Source organism: Protomyctophum bolini (genome assembly GCF_963924005.1).
Source record: "Protomyctophum bolini genome assembly, chromosome: 21".
NCBI classification, from domain to species: Eukaryota; Metazoa; Chordata; class Actinopteri; order Myctophiformes; family Myctophidae; genus Protomyctophum; species Protomyctophum bolini.
Genome location: NC_137882.1, coordinates 30,093,304 through 30,115,454, shown reverse-complemented (window position 1 = coordinate 30,115,454; position 22,151 = coordinate 30,093,304). Strand labels below are relative to the sequence as shown.

At 44.1% G+C, this 22,151-nt stretch overlaps 1 protein-coding gene across 2 annotated transcripts in view; it reads left to right on the top strand.

Moving 5' to 3' along the window:
- Window positions 1-17,228, top strand: part of LOC308335958 (ankyrin repeat domain-containing protein 33B-like) — a 34,184-nt gene extending 16,956 nt beyond the window's left edge. For both annotated transcript variants that reach the window (XM_080793186.1, XM_080793185.1), the window contains exons 3-8: window positions 4,351-4,480; window positions 6,169-6,309; window positions 7,253-7,394; window positions 12,151-12,349; window positions 14,137-14,569; window positions 15,427-17,228. In XM_080793186.1, coding sequence (XP_080649312.1) covers window positions 4,351-4,480; window positions 6,169-6,309; window positions 7,253-7,394; window positions 12,151-12,349; window positions 14,137-14,569; window positions 15,427-15,548 — 1,167 coding nt within the window. In that variant the 3' untranslated portion in view covers window positions 15,549-17,228. The remainder of the gene's footprint in view (window positions 1-4,350; window positions 4,481-6,168; window positions 6,310-7,252; window positions 7,395-12,150; window positions 12,350-14,136; window positions 14,570-15,426) is intronic.
- Window positions 17,229-22,151: the final 4,923 nt, after the last annotated feature.

Genomic DNA, 22,151 nt, shown 5'->3' with positions numbered 1-22,151 from the left:
TCTCTGTCTCTCTCTGTCTCTCTTGCTCTGTCTGTCTGTCTGTCTGTCTGTCTGTCTGTCTGTGTCTCTGTTTCTGTCTCTCTCTCTTTCTCTGGCTGCATGTCTCTGTATATCATGCTACGTGTGCAGTAGCGGTTAGAATGTCCCGCGAGATTGACAACCCGGGCCTCCATTACTACTACTTTTTACCTAATTTAACTGCAACGTATACTGTACATACTCTGAAGTAAAAGTCTAGAATTCTAAATTTACTTCAGTGGACGTACACAAAACCAACAAACAAACAAAAGTACAAAAGTATTAACTCTTATTAAGGTGGTTGCACACTGGACGCGTTTTTCGGAAAACCGATGGAGAAACGCAGCTAGAAATCTGAAAATCGCGCCCGGTGTGTGGGGACCTTTAGACCACTATAGCATTAATTGATAAAGTATGATATAATTCATGCCAGCGTTTGTCCCTGTTGAGCTCTTTTTTTGAAGAGCCAAAAATCTAGACCGGATGTTGTGAACTTATGTTGGGGGTGTGTGCCAATGCAACACCGTTCCATGTTTGCCACGGGTGCTGCTTTAACATGATGCAGAAGGATCACATCGCCGGCTCTGGGCCGTGGAATAAACCTGGTTTTGACCAAAAATGCCATCTGGGACAAGGAATAGGAGATATGGACGAAATCGTGAAAATGTGGCATAAATCTTTGAATTATATATTCTTTCAGAGCGAACGTTTTTTTTTATTTCAACGTCGGGGCCCATTAAAAGCCTTGGTTCCCCCCCCTGTCAGGTGTAAAAGAGCAACTTGGACACTCAGGCATGAAGGAGTTCAAGTCCGTTGCTCTCCCCGTGTCCCCCATATAATGGGGACTAGGTTGGCGGAGGGTGTGTAAAGCCCAGGATCACATTAGATAATTGACACAGGGGTGAAAAATGGGTTACAAAATCGTGGGATAAAAACCATATAAAAAAGAAAAGCCTTGGTTCCATATTGCCATTTGCAGCAAAAGGCTGCCTCATCCCAGCTGCATGCGCTATAGCGTAGTGAAGTGAAGTTTTCCGCTGACCATGGGTAAGCTGTGCAGAGTGCACGGTGCAGCATCACAGGTCACACTACAGTGTTGTCACGGCAGAACGGATTTGTACAAGTTGTGACTGAGCTCATTAAAGAGAGACTCTCCCTCGCCGTGCTTCTCTCACTCTGCTTCTGTCTGCTTCTGTCCCAACCCTCAGTGTGTGTGTGCGTGCGTATGTACGTGTGCGCGTGGGTGCGTGCGTGCGTGTGTGTGTTGGTGGAAGGTGGGGGGGCTGGGATTTCCTGTTGATTTTACTTATCCGGACCTGCGGATCCAGATTCCAGTCCTTCCTTCTTCTTCCGCTTGACTAAATCAACATGATTTATCAACGGCGTCCGCAGTGAAGACGTCGTTATGTCAAGTGTTGATTTTGACACCAAACTTAGATTTTAGTCTTAGTCAGTCTCTTGAATCGTTTTATTGGTATTTTTTTAGTCTACGGACATTTTTCGGGAAAAACGGACTTAGAATATATATACATGTTTAACGATGTTCTACTAGTTATCCCTTACCACCATTTAATAATACTAAAATTAATATTATTATGAAAGCACACCCCTTTGGAAATAACGCCAGTATGTCACGTTGGTGCCAAGCAGAGAGGCACTGGGTCCCGTTTTTATCGTCTTTGATTAGTTTGATATGGTCTGGCCGGGGAACCGAACCCTGACCTCCCAAATGTCCGCGCGGACACTCTCACCCAGTTGTTTTCAACGACTTAAAACTAAGACAAAAAATGTTCGTCGACTACCTTTTTTCCACTGACGAAAACTAAATGGTAACGAAATGAAAACGTAAGCTATGATGACTAAAACTAAGACTAAATATAGTCAACAAATAAAAACAACTAGACTAAAATGTTAGGAAGGGAGTAAGGGACTAGTGGACAAGAGATCCATGCATGTTGACTTCCACAAAGTGAGTGAATTAACGGTAGTTTTGGGGCTGATTTTGTTACTTTTCATGGACTTTGAGGATTGAGATGGTCACAGGGCTGTGTGTGTGTGTGTGTGTGTGTGTGTGCGTGCGTGCGCTTGTGTGTGTGTGTGTGTGTGTGTGTGTTTTGGCTGATGGAGGCTTCGTCTTCCGGGAAAACACCCAACTTTTAGGACTTTCCAGACCCTGTGTACACATCACAGCCCATATATGAATGCCCACCTAGGCACCTACACACACGCACACGCACACACACACACACACGCACGCACGCGCGCGCGCGCACGCACGCACGCACGCACGCACGCACGCGCGTGCACACACGCACAAGCACACACATAAAAGAGCAACTATGCTGCCATGAATGAACACAGGTCGACACAGAAATGCTCCCATAAAAAAAAAACACTAGTCGGCATGGGGAGGGGTGAGGGGGTTCTGAATACTTCCAACGGGGTCAGGACAGTTCACTAAGCTCCTTGAAGACAGAACACATGTCTTATTGTTGCTGTCGGGGGCAGAAACCTCCTATCTCCATATGCCATTGTTTATTCCCCCACATGGTGGCATTATGGTGCATGTGTATAGCCGATCTACAAGCTCACGAGGCACCACTTTGCGGCGCGCCGTGAGCTTGTAGCTCGGCTGCTTTAGCTATTTTTCCTTTTTTTTTTTTTAATGTTGGGAAGTTTTTTACCCATTTTGGATTGAGACCAGATTCTACAAATGTCGTCAAGTGTTTCTATATCAGTCGGTTTCAAACTATTTCATGTCAAGGACCCCAACAATTATAATTATGTAATTGGCCGCCGGCCCCCCATCTGAAAATATGTTGTTCCAGGGACTTCCCCAGAAGCAAAGATATGAGTTAAAAACCTTTTTTTTGCACCACATTTTCATTTTAAAAAATTGCAGATCTTCAAGCTCGTTGCGCGGCACTCTGTGCAGCTAAAGAATAACATAATGCTTAAAACACCATTCCCGTCCTGTATGGGTTAGGTATGGTATGCCTGTGTTTTTTTTAATAAATATTCAACCAATGAAAAGTATTGACAAGAGCATGTGACTAAATAAGGGTCTGCATTGGATCTATTTGGACAAGTTTCACATCCCCACGGTCCTGAAATGTGACATTATTGCATGCTTTCCATATTGTTCAGTGTTGTTTTTGTCGACTAAAACTGTCGACTACCTTTTTGCACTGACGAACACTAAATCAGATCTACAAGCACATTACGCTGCAACGCATTGTGAGCTTGTATATCTGCTATTGTCACCAAGTGTAAAATAAGTCATTACGACGGCATCAACGCCCACCAAAATACATTTTTAGCCGACTAAATCAAATGTAGATTTAGTCGACATTTAGAAGACCAACAATACAACATTCTGGGTGACTAAAAATGTGATTAAAACTAAATGAAAACTATTCAAGAGACTATGACTAAAGCTATGCCAAAAACAACACTGTGTTCCACTGATCTCCTGGAAGGCACATAGACGACATGCATGGTTGTGACACTGGACTGATTATGATACATGTGTTTATGCATGCCTCGCCATCTGGTGACACTGCTTTCATCTCACCAGGATTCATGTGGTTGAGACTCCCGGTATTCAGATTTACATGTAGAAGTTACTGTATTCAGAATTGTACTGAAGCAGTGTTGATTAAAACCTAGATCAGTATAGGCCAGTAAGGAGGGAGTTACAATAGTAGTACTACTAAAAGTACTGAGTAAACCATCACGGCCCTGTGTGAAGTGAGGGGCGCTAATATATTAAAGTCTAACTCATGTTGATTAGGTGATGTCATGGTGATGTAAAACAAACGGTGCAAATTTATCTTTATTGTTAATGGCCCGGTTTCCCGAAGGACAAACTCTTACACCGTGGTGTAAGAAGTGGTGTTGCAGTCCTCTAGTCCGCACACAGAATATTTAATTCCAAATGTTCCAAATATTGTTAAATACATTTTCGGAATGTCTGTGTCCACAGGCTTCTGTGTGTGGCCTAGAGGAGCAACTGAGCATATGCAACACCTTTTGGGGAAACCGGGCCAATGGCATCTAATGTTTGTGTTGGCGACGAGATGAAATGTTCCCTTCATTGTCGATGGCATTTTTTAAAACAAACATTGAACTAAAAACAAACATTAAACCTGTATATTATATATAGGCCCCCTCAGTCACCTTGTGGTTGATTCCTCTGTTTTTCATGCTACACTAAAACCTATTCTTACTTTTCTCCCCCCCCCCCCGTCTGTCTGTCTGTCTGTCTGTCTGTCTGTCTGTCTGTCTGTCTGTCTGTCTGTCTGTCTGTCTGTCTGTCTGTCCGTCCCTCAGACAGGGCTGATGGTGGCGTGCTACCTGGGCTACGTTGACGTGGTCATGCTGCTGTCTCAGTGTCCACACCTGGACGTCAACTGGCAGGACCTCGAGGGCAACACGGCTCTCATCACCGCTTCACAGGCAGGTGAGCTATGTGCACACACACACACGCACGCACAAACACACACACGCACGGCTCTCGTCACTGCTGCACAGCTGGCAGGTGAGCTATATGCACACGCACGTACAAACACATGCACGCACGCACGCACTGTTTTTCCTTGTTATTTAGAGCAGTGAGGTCCGGGAACCTCCCGTGGCCGTTGAGAGGGCGGTTCCAAGGGGACCCCACATTGGGAACCACCTTTCCTTAACCCATTCTGACCTGAGATCAGATTCATACGAGGTTTTCACTGGACACACACTGGTCTGATTAACCCATTCTGACCTGAGATCAGATTCTAAAAATGTCAGTCGTTCTTCGATTTAAAAAAAATAGCAGACCTACAAGCTCGTAGCGCGCCACTCGGTGGCGCGCTATGAGCTTGTAGATCTGCTATTTTTCAATAGCTAAAGCATAACATGATGCTAACACCAAAACGGGTTCCACTTCCCGGTCAGAATGGGTTAAACCAATTAAGACCTTAAGACCTTACGCACCTTAGCTTTTAAATAACCACTGTAACCAACTTATTCTACTTTTGTGTCGCTTTTGTGTGTTCTACTGTGTCCTCCTGCGTCGGACTAAATCTGAGACGAAAACCGCCACGAAAGTCCCATTTTTACCGCTTTCCTTGCAACAACAAAGCTACTGGTCTCCCAAATCTGGCTGTGACAGGCCGTCTGCCACCACACTGAATACTAGCGCCATTTTATTTCACTGTGTCAACTAAATCCTCATTAAATGCAAACTAGATTCAACATACTCAACCCTGCACACATTCTAAATATGCCCCCGGAATATTGTACTGAGCAAATGGAAAATTGAAACCACCTTCAATAATAATGATAATAATAGTCTTTATAGAGGGTATCATCATCAAACCCGGAAGTTATGCAGGAATGCCTGCTGAGTGGCAAAAAACTACTTTCTGGCCTTGACAGCCCATACATCCACACAGAAAGGTACTATCTGATTGCATTAAATAACATTAAACAATGTTAAACTCACTTTGCATGTTGCTTTGCCACTCGATGTGCCATTCACTTTAAGCATGCGCATACCCTCTATTGTCTCCACATCATATATTTTTCTTTGTCATGGACACAAGTTTGTACTGTACAGAACATTAATAATTCTACTCGAGTTGGAAGCATTAACCTCAATGGCTTCCTTTCTGAAAAATAACGTCATTGTAAACAGATAGCATATTTTCAAATGGGGGTCCGCGGCCAATTACATATATGTGGGGCTCTTTGACATGAAATAGTTTGAGCACCACTGACATAGAAACATGGGTTTTTATTTCCAGAAAACTGTCTGATTTACTTTTACTTTACTTCTGATTTAGAAGGCATTTCGTAGAATCATCCTCGGGTCTAAATGGGAGGTGTGAGAGGGAGGATGACTAATTTAAGCAGTCACACCTGGCCTGAGTCAAACTAGAACTGGACTCAGAGCTGGGTGTGGCTGCGCACCTGTTGTGCATCATGGACTTGATCAAGGCACAACAGGTGCGCAGCCACACCCAGCTCTGAGTCCAGTTCTAGTTTGACTCAGGCCAGGTGTGACTGCTTAAATCAGTCATCCTCCCTCTCACAGGGGGTAATGGGAACACGTACGTACAGTAATGTAAAAAAACGTTGTGGTTAATAATTGCCTCCACCATGCAGGCCACGTGCTGATCACCAACTATCTGCTGAACTACTTCACGGGTCTGGACCTGGAGAAGAAGAACGTCCATGGCTTCACGGCCCTGATGAAGGCCGCCATGCAGGGGCGCGTCGAGTGTGTGCGCTCGCTCATGACCGCAGGTAGGCTGGGATAGAGCCACCCTTTTGGTGTTTTTAAAGCATTATGTTATACTTTAGCTATTGAAAAATAGCTTTTTTTTTTTAAGCGTGAAAATGTGGCGCAAATCTCTGAATATATTCTTTCAGAGCGAACGTTTTTTAACTCAAATCTTTGCTTCTGGAGGGGTCCCTGGAACAACATATTTTTTTAGATGGGGGTTCAGCGGCCAATTACAGATAATTCATTCATTGACATGAAAAGGGTTGAGCACCTGCACCGACGTAGAAACACAGGTTTTTCAGAAAACGGTCAGGATTTAGAAGACATTTTGTAGAATCGAGCGCAGGTCTAAATGGGTTAATATATTAGCGCCCCTCGCTTCACACGGGAGTGATTTATTTTATTTAAGACCCCCTGGGTCCCCTGGAAAAACATATTTTCAGTTGGCAGCCAATTTTTGGGGATGACATGAAACACTTTGAGAAACCACTGACATACAGTAGAAACATGTTTTTTTTTCTGAAAAGTGTACTGACAAGGACCCCCAAATTGACACAAATTATCCCCGCGGACCCCCATTAGAAAATATATGCCAAAGACCCCCAATAAGAGCATTTGTACGGCTCTTAGCAGTGATTCTCAACCTGTTTAATTTCAAGGAACGGGAGGTTTGACATACAGACCCCCATTTAATGGCATTTCTATCTCTGAGACCCCAATTATATTGTAAAATGTTAATTTAACTGAGTGTACAAATGTGTATTTGTACACTCTCAGAGTTACAGACCCAAAAGAGTCCATTTGGTTCCAAACTATCATCTAGCTAGGGAACTCCCTCAAAGAGCCCTGAGGGGTCCCCGCCGGAGCCCACTTTGGGAACCACTGGGTCGATCCGTTCCAGTGGTGAAGAACCAACATACCAAACGAACCACTGACCATGTGTCTGTTGTTATGCCCCACCAGGGAGCGACCTGGACGCCAGGGACCACGGACGCAAGCTGACGGCCCGGGAGTGGGCGTGGTTCACGGGCCGCTACGAGGTGCAATGGGTGATGGCTCGCCTGGCGTGTCGGCCCTGCCCCCGGCAGATGTCTGACGCCTTCAGGTATACTATATAACCACATGGCCTGTGGTCACCAATACTCTTGTGGTCAAAAACACCATCTCCTGTGTCTTCTTAACATTAAGAATAAGGTGGTTGTCGTCACACCACTTTACAAAGTTCTGGACCTCTGAAAAGTATAGTCAGCTAAATCCCTATCCTTATCCAGAAGGGCTAAGATGGCAGTATCATCCGAGAATTTCATGATGTAATTGTTCGGGTTGCCACTTCTACACTCATTTGTGTACAGAGTAAAAAGGACAGGTGAGCTAAGGACATGTGTGTCGAATTAGAAGTCGTGGGGCAAACGGTTCCCGAGTTACATGCAGTACAATCGTACACACACACACACACACACACACACACACACACACACACACACACACACACACACACACACACACACACACACACACAGAGATACATGGCACATTTATAGTAAGATGTGGCGTGTCAAACTAGGGGTTTTTTTTATGATTCTGAATCTGAACCCATTCCAAGCGTTAGTTTTACAATTGTCTCACGTTGCCAGACTGTTGCCTCTCACAATTACCAAATGCTTCCATCATACTACTATACAGTCTGGACCAATGGAAGGGCTAGCTGTCACGAGTCAAATATAAAGCAGAAGTGGAGCCTCCTCCCTCCCCACTTCCGTTTCGTCTTTACAGTCGCACAAATGTACCCTGATATACAGTAAATAGAAAACATCTAAGCATCTATAGCTTGTTGCTTAGCAGAAAAGGAAATGAAATAATAAAATGTAAAGATATTTTACTCTATATAGCATTCAGAGATTGTGGAATAGTTGTCTGGCTATGCGAGACTAATGAAAACTACTTTTAATATGTTATTTGGATGACCCTAAGGGTCATAAAAGAACCTTGAACGATTACTATTGCAATTTATTTTGGTTCAAACCTTAGATTGACTGGCGTAAAAGTGTCCTTTTTTAGGATCCCACCCATTAGCACTATATAGGGCTGCTAATGGGCACGCACACACACACACACACACACACACACACACACAAACCTGCCTGCCGTTACACGTGTGGTTCTAATTTAGTACCTCGTTAATTAAATGAGCACCCACTGAGCACAAAACTTGGCTAAATGTGCTTGTCAGCGACTAACTTCTCAGCGAGCCATCTGTCTCGCTGCCTAGTAAAAGCCCTCGTTATGCTAGCTCCTTGGTTTTTAAACAGGCCTCGTTATGCTAGCTCCTACATTTTCGTTCTACTACAACCTGTATTCGACATACACATCGAGTGCGGTCGGTTGAAACTCAAGACACATACGTGGCTGGTTAAGACACTATGTGGCCGGTTAAGACATACGTGAGACACATACGTGGCTGGTTAAGATACATACGTGGCTGGTTAAGACACACACGTGGCTGTTTAAGATGTTAAAATGTGAACATTTTGGAATAAGTGTGAAACATTTTATCAACACACTAAACACATTTTCAGATAGATAGATACTTTATTTGTCCTTTCGGAAATTTGTCTTGTGCACAGCAATCATCAGGATACAGAAAACATACAGCCTACAAACAAACAGATCACACACAGTAGGCCTACATTGGCAATAAAGAAGCAATGCCAACAGAAGGCCAACAGTCATAGTTCCAAGAGGCATCACGTCACACTTTATGCACAGAACTGAGATGGAGGTCGTTCCGCGGCCAAACACAATGTTAATAATAATAACCTCTGTTGTCCCGAAGGAAATTTGTCTTCACAGTCTGTTCAAACAAACTCCCACATCAAAAACAACACAGAGCACATAACACCAAGACAATACAAAAACATGAGGTCCCCACTGTGTACAGAACCATCCTATCGGCGGGGCAGTTTGTTTAATGCCGCGATGGCTGAGCGGACAAAAACTGACCTTTTTTCGATGGCAAGGTTCTGTATGTCCAGATGCAGATGGCATGAGGTTAACCCTGTAAGACCCAGCGATGCTATTTAGCAACAATTATATTTTATAAAGAAAAGAGTTTAAATAATACATTTTTCTGTTATTTTTTTTTACCTCTAAATGCCTCATTGGGTCCTATTGTTTAGTCTTATTGGCCTATAAATAAATACCCCCCCACAGAGCCAGGAATCATCACAACTTGAAAAAATCTCTGTTGGAACAACATCTCTTTTTTTCTCTGGAAGATATTCCTCTCAACAATGAAAGCGATACACAGGATGATCAGTGTCATTTGATGTTGAAAGTGCTAGCCGTGTGATGGCCTTATTGTTCATTTCAGACAGTGTGGGTGTGGGAAGTCCGACGATCATTGTGCTTGACGTGAGAATGTATGAGAACCCAACGTGATGAGAGGTGCTCTATGTAGAATTTTAATTGTCTTCTCGTCTGGGCGTTTGAAAAAGCATTTCTTTGTTTAAAAAAAAAATGAAAGACAGTCTTGGCACAGGTTCCTTTTTTATGGCGGAAGAAGTTAATTTGTGGAGATTAAACCATTCTGGGCGGGAACTCCTTGGTGTTTTAAGCATTATGTTATACTTTAGCTGTTGGCAAAATAGCAAGCTTGGTGCCGCGCTACGAGCTTGTAGATCAGCTATTTTTTTTTTATCGTGAAAATTTATCTTTGAATATATATTCTTTCAAAGCCAACGTTTTTAACTCAAATCTTTGCTTCGGGGGGGGGGGGGGTCCCTGTATCATCATATTTTCGGATGGGGGTCGGGGGTTTTTCAGAAAACTGTCAGGATTTAGAAAACATTAATTTAGTAGAATCGTTCCCAGGTCTAAATGGGTTCGTAGCCTGCCAGACAGACTGCTTCACACGTCTATGTGGTGCATAAAGGATAGTCTAGTATAGGCAGCCTGCCTGCAGCAACACATCAACAAGGCTTAAACATAACCTGTCAGATCATAATAATATGCATGCGTGGAAATGATAAAAACCCTTCATAAATGCTGTCAGTAAAAAATGGAGAAGACATAATATCTTTGCTGTCTGAAGCCCATCACACACCGTCTGCGACGCGTTGCCGCGTGGCGCCGCCTGGAAAATAGAACTGTGTTCTATCGGCGCGCCAGGCGACGCGGCACGACGCGGCGGACGGAGCCGGTGTGCGATAGCTTCATTGAAAATAATGGAGGTGGCTGTGTCCGCCGCGCGGCGGACGCAGCCGGTGTGTGGTGGGCTTGACCGAAACCTTGTATCAATAGTCAACTATTTTTGGTACCTCACCTGGTATGGTACCTCACATGGTACCTTACCTGGTACCTCACCTGGTACCTCACCTGTTAATACTCTCACATGGTACCTCACCTGGTACTGTACCTCACATGGTACCTTACCTGGTACCTCACCTGGTACCTCACCTGTTAATACTCTCACATGGTACCTCACCTGGTACGGTACCTCACATGGTACCTTACCTGGTACCTCACCTGGTACCTCACCTGTTAATACTCTCACATGGTACCTCACCTAGTAATACTCCCACCTGGTAATACTCTCACCTGGTAATACTCTCACCTGGTAATACTCCCACCTGGTAATACTCCCACCTGGTAATAATCTCACCTGGTACCTCACCTGTTAATACTCCCACCTGGTACCTCACCTGGTAATACTCCCACTCCATTGGATCAATTGAACCACATGTTATGGGCCTATTTTCATATTCGTTTCATACAGAGTAACCGTTTTTAGGACCAGTGTTGATTTTGTAAGTATGTATCAGCCATTACACATTTTAGTCGACTAAATCAACTGTATAGTCGACTAAAATCGTATGATATTTAGTTGACTTGGAATAGACTAACACCAAAACATTACAGGCGACTAAAATTGAAAACTATTCAAGAGACTATAACTAAAACTGAAATCAAAAGCCGTCAAAATCAACGCTGCTTAGGACACCACAAGGTTTCCATCTGACGGCGACAATGCACTAATCACACTGCCGTATGCAGCAGACTCTGTGTGTTTCCATGCACACTAATGCACCAATGAGTCAATAGACTGGGAATAATCCTTAACCCATTTTGACTTGACATCGAAATTAAAAAAATCTGAAAAACCTCATGTTTCTATTTCAGTCGTTCTCAAACATTTTCATGCCAAGGACCCCCAAGATTATGTGTAATTGGCCGACCCCCATCTGAAAATATGTTGTTCCAGGGACCCCCCCCCCTGAAGCAAAGATTTGAGTTAAAAACGTTCGTTCTGAAAAGATATATATTTTTCTAAAATAGCAGACCTACAAGCTTGTACATCTGCTTTTTTTTCAATAGCTAAAGCATAACATGATGCTTTAAAACACCAAAAGGGGTTCCCGTCCAAAATGAGTTAATCGACACCCTTTGGGTGCTCGGGTGGCACAGTGGTTAAAGTGCCTGCCCATCACCGGCGTGGAGGTTGTGGGTTCGAATCCACTGCACGGTGCAACACAATGAGGGCCTTTCTCGGGTCCACACCCTTCTCCCATTGTTCACTGTGACGCGTTGTGAGCTTGTCTGCTATTTTCACCATGCAAGCAAGTGTAAAATGACTTATACTGGATCTCTTATTTTAGTCTAGTCTAGTTTTTATTTGTTGACGAAATTGTCAATATATTTAGTCTTGGTTTTAGTCACCATAGCTTAGTTTTAATTTAGTTTCCATTTAGTTTTCGTCAGTGAAAAAAGGTAGTCGACAAATATTTCCTTTCTTAGTCAACACGGCTGTAAATTGTAAATTGAACACCGCTCAAAAAATGATAAACGACACTCTCTTTTTGCAGTCTGGAGTGGCCTCAGCTGCGCTCCCTGGTGGACAAGGCCCAGGAGCGCCAGGGCCTCATCAAGCGCGCCATGGACCATGTGAAGAGCGCCTTCAGCTTCGCCAACGTCACCAACCCCGTGGACCACGGCGCCATCGACCACCTGGTGGTCGCCACCACCTCCCTCAGGAGCCCCTTCATCGCCATGGCCTGCCGCACGGTAAGGACGGAGTTCACAGACCTACAAGTTCATGAACTTGTAGGTCTGCCATTTTTGAAAAACCGTGAAAATGTGCCTCAAATCTTTGAATATATATTCTTTCAGAGTTTCAGTTTTAAACTCAAATCTTTGCTTCTGGAGGGTCCCTGGAACAACATATTTTCAGATGGGGGGTCATATTACATATAGTTCTTGGGGTCCTTGACATGAAATATTGAGAACCACTGATATAGAAACATGAGGTTTTTCAGGAAAAAATGTGTTTAATTTCGACGTCAGGCCTAAATGGGTTAAGTTTGACCTTTAAAACGGTTTTGTCCCAGGGAGTCCATACCAGCGTTGCGCTGTGACGCGTTGTGAGCTTGTAGATCGGCTATTTTCAGCATGCAGCAAATTGTAAAATGACTTCTGCTGGATCTATTGTCCACTAGTAGTCACCTTCCTGACATTTTAGTCGATTTTATATTTGTTGACGAAATTGTCAGTATCATTTAGTCTTAGTTTTAGTCATCATAGCTTAGTGTTCATTTAGTTTCCATTTAGTTTTCGTCAGTGGAAAACTAGTAGTCTACGGACATTTTTCGTCTTCGTTTTAGCAGGCTATTATTTCATATTTATAGTCCGAGGCTTACAGTAAGTCTGTGTTCTAGGATGATATGGGCCCAGACAAAAGGCCCAATGAAATGGTTTTCATATCGCTTTGCAGCCAAGAAGAGCTCACGGCTCAAGAAGCGGCCTACAGCGATAACTCCCTCCCTCTGGGGAGAGTCTCTATCTCTCATAGAACAAATGTCAGGGAAAGCCAAAGGGTTTTTGTGTACTGAGCCCCGCGTGGAATTGATATTGGCTCCTAGACGGTGCTTCTATTACACACTGTTGATCCAAATATCTCCAACATAACCTGCTCTGGAGAAGAAGGTTAGGTTTGCACATCGTATAACGTTACTATGGCAATGCTGCACGTTCCCCGGGAAGCAGTGTTTGTTTTTGTCGACAAAAAACTAAGACGAAAAATGTTCGTCGACTACCTTTTTTTCACTGACGGAAACTAAATGAAAACTAAGCTATGGGGGGGCGCAGCCCAGCACTCATTAGCCAGTGGAGATGCGGTGTAACGACATGAATTTCTGAACAAATGTGTTCAACACAGAATACTGTGTTCAAGTTCAGGAGACTTTGGAGGGGGGAAAAAAGCAATTCTCCTGAACGCTGCCTTCCGGCGTTTTGCATTTGTTTCACCTTAGTGAATGCTGCACTCGTGGTCTGGAGAGGGCAGTCTCTCGGTTGTTTTACAGACGAGTAAAAGGGCAAGGGCTGAAGCCCCCTTTGATGTCTATGTGTGCACGTCCCTGCCACTCACGCACTCACACACTCACTCACTCACGCACTCACTCACTCACTCACTCACTCACTCACTCACGCACGCACGCACTCACTCACTCACGCACTCACGCACTCACGCACTCACGCACTCACGCACTCACTCACTCACTCACGCACGCACGCACTCACTCACGCACTCACTCAAGGGTGGGCAACTTTGACGATGGAGAGGGCCACTATATTTCCACACTCAACTCCAGAGGACCACAAAAATAGCCGTTCTACAAGTTCAAAAAGATATTAACGCGCGGCCGGTGCTGCATTAAGTGACGGTGGAGGCCGCATGTGGCCCACGGGCCGACAGTTGCCCATTGTATGAGCTTGCTGACTGACTGACTGACTGACTGAACAGCTCCACCAACGGTCGGGGGGGACTTCTTTCATTTGCGTCCATCCGTCGACAGGTGTGCCCGGAGACTCCGCCGTGCGTGGGCGTCCGGCGCTACGCCGTGCCGGAGATCGTGCGCCTGCAGCGCGCCAAGGAGCTGCAGGCGCTGGACCCGCAGCGGAGCAGCAGCCACCAGCGGCTGTTCGAGAACTCCCGCATCGTCTCGCTCGTGGGCAACAACCGGGTCTCCTCCGCCTGCGGCAGCTCGGAGCGCAGGACCAGCCTGCAGCACAGGCAGAGCCCCTTGAAGCAGCCGAGCCCCCAGGGGCACTCCCCCGAGGCCTCCACCTCGTCCAGGAGGCCCAGCCTCATGCCGCTCCACACGGTGCGACGCAGCAGCGTGCGGCCCGAGTGGACCGTGCCCACGGTGACGGTGACCAGGGCCCCCAAGCCCACCTACGTGCCGGAGAAGGCGCAGAAGCGCCGGAAGAGCGCTATGGGCAAAATAGGTAAGCTGGGCCCCCGGGAAACCCCTTTGCTGGTGTTTTTTTAACAGTTTGACTGATTTAAAACGCGTAACCCGCATTTTAATGAAATACCCCTATACGCTGCCGAGATTGTTGTATTACCTTTAGAGCCATACGCTGAATTATTTGGGCTTTTGATCCGTGAAAGTCCGGCGAAAAAAGGTTCCTCGGTTTTGTTATGAACCGATCGCACCATCCACCATCTCGCAGCACAAGACCCGCCTCCACGAGGCGTTGTACCCCATTCATTTGCATTGGCCTCAATTTCCCAGAAGCCCTAGCAGCCCCCACAGCATGTGTTGATTTCCGGTTTCGTCATCAAAACGAAACCATCTAGTCTCTAGCTCCGCGGCAAAGACAGTTTCTTTTTATTTATTACAATACGGCGGATTAAACGCGTAAAACAAGAGGCGGGAATGTCGTAAAAAGCAGCGCGAGTAACCTGGATTAAACAATTCCCGGCAGGCAAACTGTTTTAAAGCTATTGAAAAATAGCAGATCTACAAGCTCATAGCGCTACGGGCTTGTAGGTCTGCTATTTTTTGGGAAATCGGGAATGTGTCGCAAATTTCGAATATATATATTCTTTCAGAGCGAATATTTTTAACTCAAATCTTTGCTTCTGGGGGGTCCCTGGAACAACATATTTTCAGATGGGGGTCGGCAGCCAATTACATATAATTTTCGGGGTCCTTGACATGAAATAGTTTGAGAACCACTGACATAGAAACATGGGACTTTCTGAAAACTGTCAGGATTTTAGAAGACATTTTGTAGAATCGAACTTAGGCCTACAGTACATGGGTTAAAATGCTGTGTTGCTGTGTGTCTTTTCAAAGACCCAGAGAGTGCCCACCTGCTGGCCGTCCCCAAATGGAGATACAAGGAGGTGAAGGAGGAGCGCAAGAAAGCAGAGAACATGGTGAAAAGGAGGCTGAGCCTGGAGGGGACCAAGAAATGACAGCGGTGACATCTCCTGTTCTCTTCTCTTCTCTTCTCGGCTTTCAGGAGGCGTATGTTATAGTTACAGACTCTTATGTAGAGAGATGGTGAAATTATTCTCTGGCTTGAAAGAGACTATTTATTTTTTGTTGCCGGGACCCCACTTTGAGAACCAGGGGTTTTGGTGGGAGCCAGGATCGCAACGTCGAGTCTGAGGTTGTCCTACTCGGAATAGATTACCAACGTTCCACCTGAGCGCACAGGACTGAGTTCTCCGCTCAATTAGTAACGCCCAGCACTCAGGACGGAGATTGATAAAAAAAGGAGATTATTGATATCAAAACTGATCGCATCGCTCCACAGGCTGGAAGCGTCTGTCGCGCAATACTCAATGTCATTTTCCCGGTGGGACATCATCGAAAATGCCCCGAATAGCCGACAAGATAGAAAATCTTAAACCGTTAATATCTCTTGATCTTACTGTAAATCATTCCGTTCCAATTCTAAGAAAAGATTGTGTCAGGCGGCCCACCGCGGTCCCGTCGCCCCCCGTTGTTGTCGATTGGCCCCCGGGGAGTGTTTTGGCTACATCTAGCTACTTCAGCCACATCCGGGATAGCGTCCGGTCCGTCGCTAAATGTGCTCCACTGCTATCCATCGCTGGGCACTCTGATTTAATGGATTAAATAACCCCGGGCGTTCGGGGTCTTTCAGGGGTCCACCAGTACACTCTCAGAGAGTTCACTTAACACTAGGGGATCTAATGGGTGCGTCCTCGCGGGTCAATGTCACCGAGGACTCGAGGAGGAATGAAAACTGTAGGTTTCTAGCATTTTGGAACCTTTTCGCTGAATTTAAAGAGGTCATTTCACATTAAAACACCTCAGTGGGGTCAATTTTTACATCTGCATTTACACATTTAGGACAATATCAGTTGCCAGAACACTTAGGAAACCAGGGCGGGTGTTTCTAAAATAATCAATGGGATTTTGAAGTACTGTATGGAGTTATATGAGAACATGAAATGTCAAATGTTAAAATTAATATCAAATATATAAAGATTGAATCAAGCAATTTAACAGCTGTCTGGGTTGCACACAGATGCGCGAGTAGATGTTAAAATGACCCCAGAAGAGTTCTAAAGTGAAACTCCCCTTTAAGTAGATGTTGCCATGCCGTTGTGTAGCAATACTGGAACTGTTGGGAGTTTCCATAGTAACCATGGAGAGGAGATTTGATACTTGAAATGTTTATGTAACTTATGTTGTTTTCATATTTATTGGTTTTGAACTGAATCTGAATATGATCGGGTGTCTGTTTTTTACAGTTTGGATGCTTAATTGCAGCAGCATTTTTGTAGTATGTATGTTGAGACTGTCTATAGTGGAGCTGTCAAGACTTTGTTTTGGGGTTTTTTGAGTGGTGCAGTCACTCCAAGGATCAACAATGTGTGTCCCTTTTGTACGTATGTATTTCTGTCTGTATGTTTAGAGTACCCACCAGGTGACACAGTGGCGCTGTTGAGCACAACCTCATGCACAGGTGCATGATGGGAATTTGAGTTTTGAGCGTAACACCAGTTGTTTTCAGTGTAACACCAGCACAGAGCACAGTGCAGTACAGACTACGGTGTAGCACATGCACAGGTGCATGGAGAGAGGCAGTACAGTACAGTACAATACAGTACAGTACAGTACAGTACAGTACAGTGATGCACGATTAATCGGTAGCATAATTGGAATAGGCCATATCGGCCATTAAAATGCCATATTGGTATCGGACCGGTCTCAAAATAATACAGATTATTTAATCGGTCTTCACCAGCAAAAATGTTTCAAATGACAAATGTAAACAATCATCAATGAGTTCAATATAAATCAAAACTGTCCTAGTAGCCTACCTCTAGTCTAGAACAAAAGCCAAATCAAATATGATAAACTTTACATTATACTACATTTAATTTGTGTACTCATTCATTCAGTAGTCATTCAGTTGTGAAAACAGACACTTAGAAAAGAGCATAGGCTATTTATTGATTGATGTCATACTTTATTAACAGGCTTGGCTTGTTTCCATTGTGGTCCTCTGTATAATATCGGAATTGGTCAGAATCGGTATCGGCAGATATGACCCTGCAAATAATCGGAGATCGGATATCGGTCATAATTTCATAATCGTGCAACACTAGTACAGACTACATAGTACGACAGTCATAGTCCGACAATCAATAGTCCGACAACCAACAGTCCCACTACTCCAATAGTCCGACAATCAACAGTCCCACTACTCCAATAGTCCGACAATCAACAGTCCCACTACTCCAATAGTCCGACAATCAACAGTCCCACTACTCCAATAGTCCGACAATCAATAGTCCGACAATCAACGGTCCCACTACTCCAATAGTTCGACAATCAATAGTCCGACAATCAACAGTCCCACTACTCCAATAGTCTGACACCCCAACAGCACCACTCGGTTCAGACTAGACTACAATGTTAGGAAGGGACTAGTGGGCAAGAGATCCACTATAAGTCATTTTACAATTGGGTGCATATGCTGAAAGTAGCCGATCTACAAGCTCACAACGTGTCACGCTAGATTGGCTATTTTCAGCAAGTGAAATAGCCAATCTAGTGAACGACGAGCAAGTGAACGACGGCATCAAGGCCCGCCAACATTTTTTTGTTCGACTAAATCAACTGTAAGATTTAGTCGACTAAAGCTAGACTAACACTAAAACATTCCAGGTGACTAAAATGTGACTAAAACAAAATAAAAAACTATTCAAGAGACTGACTAAAACTAAAATCTAAATGTGCTGCCAAAAACAACACGGAGTCCAACATTATTCCAAATGTGTGATCATTTATAGTATGAGACAGGGTTAAAGTGAATGCTGTTGAGAAGCCAATGTCATACTGACTGAGAAATGAATATCTATCTATCTATCTATCTGACAGAGCAACAATATTTTTGATGAATGTATTTTCCTATAGATTCTGCCTTGCCAAAGGTATTGTTTTGATAAATAGAGATCCGGATGCTTTGAATGTCAGGCATTTAATGTTTCATTTCAGACAAGGACTTTTTGACACTTTTGACTTTTGGCACCCCATCAACACAATTCTGCAAATGTTTTCCAGTGTCAAGAACAAGTTACAGTCACTGGAAGAGTGAGCACCTAAGCAAGAAAGAGGTCAGTCCGTTGCTCTCCCCATGTTGGCAGAGGGTTACACTAGATCAGGGGTTCTCAACGTTTTGGCCGGGGACACCCGTAAATGCTTTGGCAATGTCTCGGGACCCGGGTCGGGAGGGGGCAATAACCTTAATAGATAATAATATACAGAGACAATACACCGTTAATAAATATATTTTTTTATATAATTTGGTGACCCCCCAAAATAATTTGGCGACCCCCCCCCCCCCCCCGAGGGTTGAGAACCCCTGCACTATATAATTGACACTGGGTGAAAAAAATGGGTGACTAAATCGTAGGATAAAGATTTAGGAAAAAAAAACAAAGAAGTTGAAGAATAAATCTGCGTCTGATAATCATCTATAACGTGCATGTTCACATCATCTATGCTTTACATTATTTCAGACCATTTTCCAGAGCATTTATTTATTCTGTATTTTGAAAAAAAAATGTTTTATGTAAGACTAAAACACTAAATTATCAAACACTGCTGTGATGTACAGTATTAACACTTTGAAATGCTCCCCACGTGGGAAGAAAGCGCTTATTGTCCTTACTGTTTACAAGTTCATCTTTTTGGGGTTTTTTTTTTTTTTTTAACACTGGCCATGGAATAAATAACTAGTGGGCATCTTTAAATGAATGTGATTATGTGGCACACCATTAGATTGATGAGTTTGTGTATGTATTGTTGTTGTCGGGCAGGAAACCTTGTTTCTCCATATTTCAAACGGTAATGCTTTTTATTATTATTTAATAATAATAGAGTGTGCATGTGCACATCTTGTTACCGGGGCGGACCGGGTTTTTTTTCTCCAAATCACCTAAATCACTGAATGCTCCTTTAAATGAATGCTCTACTTTGTCATACTACATGTGTCACACAAAAGTATAGGACAAATTGCCGATCTGCAAGCTCACTTATAACGTTCTGACTAGGTTGATCTTTAGATCTTTAAACCCGTCTAGGGCTGACATTGAAATGAAAAAGAAAAAAAGAAAGTCAAGGACCCCAAAAATTATATCTGAAAATATGTTGTTCTAGGGGACCCCCCCCCCCCACCCCAGAAGCAAAAAATGTAGTTATAAACTTACACTCTGAAAGAATATATATTAAAAAATGTATGCCACATTTTCACTTTAAAAAAAAATAGCAGACCTACAATCCCACTATGAGCTTGTAGATCAGCTAACACCAAAAGGGGTTCCCGCCCAGAATGGGTTAAGTAACAGTTTTGGACACAAGGTTTCCTCCCTGACAGCGACGATGTGTGTGTGTGTGTGTGTGTGTGTGTGTGTGTGTGTAATCAGAGTATGTAATTTAACAAGTCTGTCAATGAATTAAAAACAAAGATGTATATGTTTTTAACCAAGTTGAAATCCTCATTCATCTCTTCGGAGAGAGAGAGACATTAATTAAGTACCATGAGGGTGTTGGTGAGTTGATGTTCAGCATTTTGTAACAACTGTCCATCCATCCATCTTCAACCGCTTATCCGTAGTCGGGGCGTGGGGGCAACAGCTCCACCAGAGTGCTGCAGACTTCCCCTCTCCAGAGCAACATTAGTGACTTCCTCCTGGGGGGGATCCCGAGACGTTCCAAGGCCAGTTAGTCGATGCGTTTCCTCCAACTGCGCCCTTGGTCTGCCCCGGGGGTCTCCTCCCAGTGGGACGTGCCTTGAGGACCTCCCTATAGGGAGTCGCCCGAGAGGCATCCTAACCAGATGCCCCGAACCACCTGAGCTGGCTTCTTTCCAGGAGCAACTGTGTCTTAGAAAATGTTGTAGTATGAGCTGTCAGACAGTTATCCGTGAGGACATCATCAGTACCGTGTTAGTTTCATGGTTGGTGTCAGTTGTATGGCTGTTACAACTTGTCTTTAGCCTGAAAACCAGACAAATCGGTCACGAAAGAATCCCCATGGAGATTGGTCTGGCACTGACTCCTCAGTTTTGAATAAAATGTCGCTCACCCCAGATTTGTGGGTGACCTGCACTATTCAATTTTTTTCTTATTTTTCTGCTGTAACGGAATGTGTTTGTATAACCACCCCATGGAAATAAGTCTTCCACACCAAAGATCCAGACTAACGTCATATACGCAGTGATACTAGTCTGGCCATGCTATTATAGGCCATAGAGCACCGAAGTCTGACATCAATATCGGTAGAGGGCGCAAATCCACGGGTTCATGTTCTTTTCATTCGCATTGTAATCCCCATAGGGGGATTTTAGATCTCATATAAAATAATCCCGGCCGTTATGCACTCATATGGATATGAAATTTCCGTTAGAAACGTGTATGAGTGACTGACTGTCGCAAACGATACAGAGACACCTCCCTGGCAATAACGCCGAGACGGGCTTGTTTATTTTTGGACCACAATGCTTATATGAAACGATTTTTTTTCAACCTGTTGTGGATCAGTCAACTTACCCTGTCTAAAACATGGAAGCACCAAGCATCAAGTGCTGAAATTAAGTTTTACCACTTGTCAACCAGTAATGTAACCTCCACTCTGCCAGATTGTGGCAGTATTGAGTTCACATAAGTTCCCTCCTCCTACCTTGATCTGGTCTCTTTCAAGCAGAAACGATGAACCCGGAAGAATCCATCCAGCCATCCATCTTCAACCGCTTATCCATAGTCGGGTCGTAAGGGGCAACAGCTCCACCAGAGAGCTCCAGACTTCCCCTCTCCAGTGCAACATTTGTGACTTCCTCCTGGGGGGATCCCGAGACGTTCCAAGGCCAGTGAGTCGATGTAATAGCCCGGTGTCTCTGATGTCATGGACACTGGGCTCACTTCCTTCCTGGACTACATGTTGTCTCAGTAAGACAGATCTCCCCCTATCCACAAGGAGGAGCAGAGCACCAAAGAATAATGGGAATTGTAGTCCAGGAAGGTAGTGAGACCAGTGTCCATGACATCAGAGACACTGTGCTCACTGTTACAATCTAAAATATCTAAAACCACATATTACACACATAAAGACCCCCAGGAAAGTGTTCTAAAGCTTCTAAACATCATTAACATATATATTTTTGAAAAAAGGGTGAAGTGTCCCTTTAAGACAGAGGTTCACTTCAAAGTAAATTTCAAGTTCTTTATTGTTAATCTTTGAAGGCTACAGGTATTGTCCGGCTTCCTTAAAAGTAAAGCAGCAGCATAGGTGATAAGTAAAGGACGGGAGCTTTATTAAATCGAATAAATGTTTTACATTTGGGGTCCGCGGTGCAATACATCTCCGTACACGGTGTTTTACCGGATTGAACCGCGGTAATAAAAAATCCCATACCGCCCCAGCCCTGCCACCAGCTGGCGGAGTCAGGTTACCACACTAAATGTCTCAATAGAAGAGCAGTGGGAGACCAAATACAACCAACCACCACAGTTATATATATTGCATTAAAAAAATATCTA